Below are 6,348 nucleotides of genomic sequence, written 5' to 3' on the forward strand. Positions count from 1 at the left end.
AAAACATACACACGGACACGTTTACATCCACAACTGTAACAGAACCTATAAACAATCACTTCAAGCACAGATCCGACTTTAAATCAACCTGTCAGATGTCTATGTTCTAAACCAGATAAAATTTAACTCAGCTGTTAAGAAAAGTAATATGCTCAAATTGTATCTTTATTTGAACAATCTATTTAATTCTAAGATAAAAATTCATTTTTACATTGGTACAAAATACTAATCTGCAACACTAGATTAACTCTGTTCAGCCTTCTAAAGCAAGCAGTCAATTCATAAAACCAATTATTTAATAGATACCAAAGCTTCCTAGACAGCTCAGAATATTAGCAAAATCTGTAAATATTAAAGGGTGCCAATATTTTATTTTATATGTTAATGGTCATATTGTACCTAACAGTGACCAATATTTAAAAAGTGGTATTCTACAGCCTAATCAGAACAACCATTTGAGCTTCAAGCAACATGATTTTTAAATGAAAAGTTTCCATATTAGAAACTAGTATTTTCAGATTAGGTGACTTGTACCGCATGACCAACACTCACTTTCACATGTCATGCCCAAAGTTTTATCTGAACTATGGGAGCTGCAAAGATTTACACTCCACTGACTTTGACAACAGTTTAAGGGGCTATTCAGAGAGAAAAAAAATCTGTGGGTATACAAATCTCTGCAGGATTAGACCACATCCCTAATCCATAAAAGACTATAGCTTGGTAGGCAATAGGCTCCCACTGATTTCAGTGTAGGTCAGGAATCTACTCCAGTAAATGCAGTGCTAAACCAACAAGCCAGGTCTGAAATTTACTAAGATTAGGAGATTTTAGGAAAACCCTGTTTAATCTTTTGCCATGAAACAGCACAACATACTAAACACTACTTCCTGCTACACAAACTGGAAAATAAAAATCAGTGTATATTTACCAAGGTAACTAAGTACATAAATCATGTTCCATAAAATAAAACTAAACACAACTTACTTGTGATACTGCTGTGTTTTTTGCATTAGCTTCTCTGGGAGTCCATCTTCATCATCAAATTGCTCCATTGGTTCTACAACAACAGGTCGAGGTGTTCTGGAAAACAGTTTCAATGTAATAATTGGATTGTAAATGAAGCAGTTAAAAGTTATTTCAACATTTTGAGGAAACACTCCAGAAAGCTATCATGCTATCTAGAATTCTTGTGTCTTGTCTTAAATTACAGAATTTCAATGAATCCTGATTTTAAGAATTACCTTTGAAAACAATTGTTTCTATACCCACAACCAGCTATTCCAACTAGAAACCACGACTTCGTTGATGCCATTTTGTTTCATATGAAGTATTTAAAGCTTTTAAAAAATATCAAAACCATCTAAACAACAATTAGGAAATATTTTGGAAGGAACAATCTTTTTGCTTTCATCAGTGAGGCAACAGAGAGGCCATGATTGCACTATGCAAGTATGAAATCCAAGACAGACCAACACAACCTATTCATATTTCTACAGATTTTATAGCTTCATTTTGAAAGTTATTCTCCAATTGAAAACAGCTCAATAATTTGGCATTAATATTCTGGTCATAAGCAGAAATGTTTTCCTAATTACTTGTGCTGGTTTGAAAAGCAAACCGGTGAGAGACTCTGAGTCAGAAGTACAATTTAATATGAACAACACAACAAAACAACACAAATGCAACAGTACAAAAAAAAGTAACCTGACAGAGTCAGAAAATAACCTGACAGAGTCAGAAAGTAACCTGACACCCTGTCAGTCAGGGTGTAGTAGTAATCCGATTAAATGGTGCTGCAGTCCTCCTGGAGCAATGGCTTTGTTGGAGCAGTGATCCCGCAGATCGGTTCTCTCCTGAAGGTCCAGCTCTTGTCCTCTGGGAATCCAGCAGGCAAAGGGCTCCCAGTGCTGGTCCAAACCCCAGCTTACATCCCTGTGAGCATGTCTGGCTCCCCACCCCTGGGGTGAGTCACCTCACCATGGGACAAGGCGATAAGGATCACTGGGAGGATGTGTCATGCATGGGTCCTTGACAGCCCCTGAGGGAGCCATCAGGATTGCCCTGAGGGAGCGACAAGGTGATAAGGATCACTGCCCCACCTGCTTTAACAGCTTGTGGAGATGATAATAGAATACATACCATGGATACCCCCCACACTGCAACCCAGGACATTACTTAAAACCCATTCTTTGAACAACCACACTCTCACAAATCAAAATCCTGATTTATCTGTGAAAATACTGTCACTGAATTCTCATTATCTGTAGTAACTAGTGCCAAGGAGAGCAGCGTAAGCATCCTGGATTGTGTAAGAAGTGCTCTACATCAGTCTTATGAGCAGAGCCCATAAGACACACTCTAAAGCACTAGAGACACTATTTTCCAAACACCAGCACTCAATACTCGTTTGCTCCACATCTTCATTTCACTGTGCAGACCTTCACCCCACCCCACCCCCCTGTTCCACCCTGCACAAAACCAAACCAAACCAAACCAAAATACCAAATACAAAAACATAATGTATTTTTAAAACATCGACAGCTGAAAAAAAAACAACTTTGGACATCAAGACTAGATTAAAATGACGAAGTCTGAAATCACAGGGTGCAACTCAGCAACTGTTTCTCCTGGCGCATGGCAGTTGCTGGCAGTTCTGTTACTTAAATGCAACTGAACCGTGGTACTAACAAGTTATGATTTAAAACAATTTTAAATCTCTAAATTAATCTTTTACATGTCTAGTTTTGATATATTTAGCCCACGAATATAAAGATTTTCTTCCAATCAGGAAAAGTTTTCAGCTAAAAACCTTAAATTTTAGACTCAAACAAAACATCAAGGTATCATGGCAGCAGATTCATGCCAATTATCTTTGCAAGTGGGCATCAGGGAACATGTCATCCCCCAAAGCAAGACAAGCATCAAGTGCTTTTTATTCACTCAGACCATGGTGAGATAGTTATTTCTATTCAACTCAACTATCCAGCTGGTAAAACATATCCTAACTTCTTTTTCCCTGACACATCTCTCATGCCAAGAATAGCGTTCATGTAACACTGAACTAGATTGGCTCACCACACTTCCATTCAAATACTAATGCCAAGAAAGCCCAGGAGATAAGAACAAATTGCTAGGACTTACTCATAACAGCAGAGACATATTCATATTGAATTTACTATGTAACCACCAAATTAATTCAGTGGCACACAGGATTTATGCAATTATCACAATAAACAGAGTTCCAGACCCCTTAACCACTCACAATCTCCCCCTGGCAGCATTTTCTCTTGTCTTACTCTCTGCTGGACCTGACATTAATAAGCACCTTCACGTGCTTAAACAGATGGCAGTGAACCCAAGAAAAACTAAATGAATGCTTTCCTGTTTTAGCAAGTAGAAGTGGCCTATGGAAATATCATGAAGTTCTCAAGCAGATAAAAGATCCACAGCATAGCCAGGACAGGAAGAGGAAAAGAACAAGATCCCAATTCAATGGCAGCAAACTTCCATGCTGTGAAACCACAGCCTTATTTTCCCCAAATGAGAAACAGAAAAATTTATATTAAAAAAATCATTAATATTACCATTCAGTCTTCAAGAAAGCATTTGAAAATGTCACCTGTGAATATATTAAAGCACAGCAGGTAACAACTCTCTTCAGCAAGTAGAGAAATAGGAGTTGGGAGGGAAGTGCTGCAATTTGCAAGCTTGCTTGCCCTTGAAACAGAAAGTTTTCCAGAGATCATTGCTATAAACCTCTGCAGAATCTCAGTCATTTAACAACACAAAAAGTCAGGCCTTACAAGGCACAAACAAAACTTTTGACATAGAAACACTTTCCTGAGTCTACAGAAGTATCAGCAATGGCTGCACTGTTTCATGAGGAAACAAAGGTACGTTATTTTACCACATTGTTACAGGCATCAGGAACAAGGTAACCAGTGAAAACACAATCTTGCTAGAAAGTGCCCTGCTATATAGAGACGGACAAGTAAACAAGTAATACTGCATATAGGCAAGAAAAAGACAAATTTTGCTCTCAGACTCTCATATGACAGTAACAAATGTTGCTAAACAGAGAGATGGTTTTCTTGGGAAAAAAAAAAATCAAGAGTATCTGGGGTATTCATGTAAAACACCTTAATTTTTCACCCCATGGCTTTCATAATTTCAAAGTAAGACCTAGGGAATATGCAGTTTCCATTTGTATCAAAAAGATACACAAATTGAAACAAAAGCCTATGAACTTACGTTGTTAGCAAGAATGCTCCATCACTGCATCTTTCTAGAGCTTTCCTCGCTGGGGGTTTTGCTGCAAACTCTACGAAACCTTTTCCTGTGGCTCTGCCACGATCATCTACTACAACGACCGCTCTCTCCACCGGCCCGAACTGAGAGAAGGCTTGTTCCAGCAGCTCATTAGAAACCACGGGGGAAAGATTCTTCACAGTTAAGGCAGCTCCATGGGTAGCAAATCGAATTCGAAGTGGTCTGCTCTTCAGAATAGTACCATCGAGTTCTGCCTTCGCTATTTCAGCCAGGGTCCGAGATTCCTTCAGCAAGATAAAAAAAATATTTCATTCATTTTATTTTCAAAGACAATAGATATCACTTTTGTGTGTGTCTCTTGAAGAGCAGCAAATTTGTTTTCCTTCCCTTGTGCACACTGGCATCAGGGTCATTCAACTTCATTTTAACCCCCAATAAAAAAAACCCCCAAAGTTCCTGTCCTCTGATTGGAAAAATATGCATTTGTCATCCCCTATGACTTATTCAAAAAAATGACACAGGCACAACTTTTGTTGCACATGAGAGGATTTAACAAATTCATAGAATCCTAGAATTTTAGGGGTTGAAATGGACCTTATAGACCACCCAGTCTCAACCCCAACTGCCATGGGCAAGGACACCTCACAAGACCAGGTTGCTCAAGGGCTCATCCAACCTGGCCTTGAACTCTGCCAAGGTTGGGCCATCCACTACCTGCCTGGGCAGCCTGTGCCAGTGTCTCACTGCCCTCACAGGAAAAAACGTTTTCCTAACATCTAACCTAAATTTCCTCTCCTTCAATTCGTACCCATTGCCCCTTGTACTGTCCAAGAGTCCCTTCTCCAGCTCCCCTGTAGCCCCTTCGGACACTCACAGGCTAAGTTCTCATCATCATGGTGCTCTCTGTAAAGGTTTCGAGTTGAAAACTTGATGCTTTTTCATATCTACCTACTCAATGTTCATATCCTGCATACTAAGCTCCACATAGCAAGAAACAGCATTTTTAGAGATTACACTGCAGGATCTATGGTATTTTGATTTAGGTCTTTATTTTGCTTTTTAAGTAAGTAAAGATACCACACTTGCTCTCCACAAATGTCAAGAAATGATGAAATTATCTCCTTTGCTCATATTTTCATTCCACTCACGTTTATGGGCTTTCTGCACCCACATCCACGAGACAATCTGCAACAACTGCCTCTCTCTTCATTTCAGAGATCTTCACCAAGTTGGATACCTCTACCTTCAGTCCCTTACATTTATAGAAACTGTCCTTTAGATCAGAGCTATTTTTTTCCACAGTTCAATTAACCAGGCATCTTAAGAAAAACCAACTCTATTCCCTAAACACAAGGGAAGTTCACATAAAAGCTCTATCTGAATCACATCAGATACAAAACAGAGCAATGACGGTAACTTCCTCCAGAAAATTGCTCTTTCACACTTCCTCCAGAGAACTGCTATTTCGGGCTGGGGAATTCTGAGGGTGAAAGATGCACAGCAGAATGACACGAGCATTTTAAGATGACAATCAAAAATAAAAAACACCCTGACCAGTAAAACAGATGGAAAAAAATCATAGCTAGAAACACCCAAAGCACTCTAGAACTACTCCCAGAACGATATAAATCACTGCACTCTAGACACGGCAGCTATTAAGACTAATCCTGCACATTAAATTGATATTTAAATACAATATCACAAACTTTTCGGACGATTCCTTTTTTCTCCATGCTCAACTCAAGCATCTTTCATCAAATACTGTATCACCCTTAAAAATCTAGTCTTATCTAGGCACGAGTAATTCTAACAACCCCAGGTCCCACTTCTTTGCCGTGCTGTGACTGCAGCTCTGTTTTTACGACGTGTGACCAGTAGCATTTCGCCACCATCCTGTCTAGCCTTTAAAATCAACTCTGTTTCCACAGACGAAACCTGTACTCACAACGAAAGGCACAGGCGGAAAATTGCTCCTGCGCAAAGAAAGGTTTTCCTTTTAGCCCTGAAGTACCATCAGGGTACCAGCTCAGTAAGGGAAGTCTTTACACAGGTGCTGGGCGACCACAGCGGGTCGCG

The 6,348-nt window shown here is 39.4% G+C and overlaps 1 protein-coding gene across 1 annotated transcript in view; it reads right to left on the reverse strand.

The window, feature by feature from the left end:
• PSPC1 (paraspeckle component 1) overlaps positions 1-4,571 on the reverse strand; it is a gene marked incomplete at its 5' end in the record, with an annotated part of 34,838 nt that extends 30,267 nt beyond the window's left edge. Inside the window, 2 exons of the mRNA XM_009079749.1 lie at positions 988-1,083; positions 4,255-4,571. Of these exons, the coding sequence (XP_009077997.1) occupies positions 988-1,083; positions 4,255-4,571 (413 nt within the window). The remainder of the gene's footprint in view (positions 1-987; positions 1,084-4,254) is intronic.
• Positions 4,572-6,348: the final 1,777 nt, after the last annotated feature.

Source organism: Acanthisitta chloris, unplaced genomic scaffold, assembly GCF_000695815.1.
Source record: "Acanthisitta chloris isolate BGI_N310 unplaced genomic scaffold, ASM69581v1 scaffold11038, whole genome shotgun sequence".
NCBI lineage: Eukaryota > Metazoa > Chordata > Aves > Passeriformes > Acanthisittidae > Acanthisitta > Acanthisitta chloris.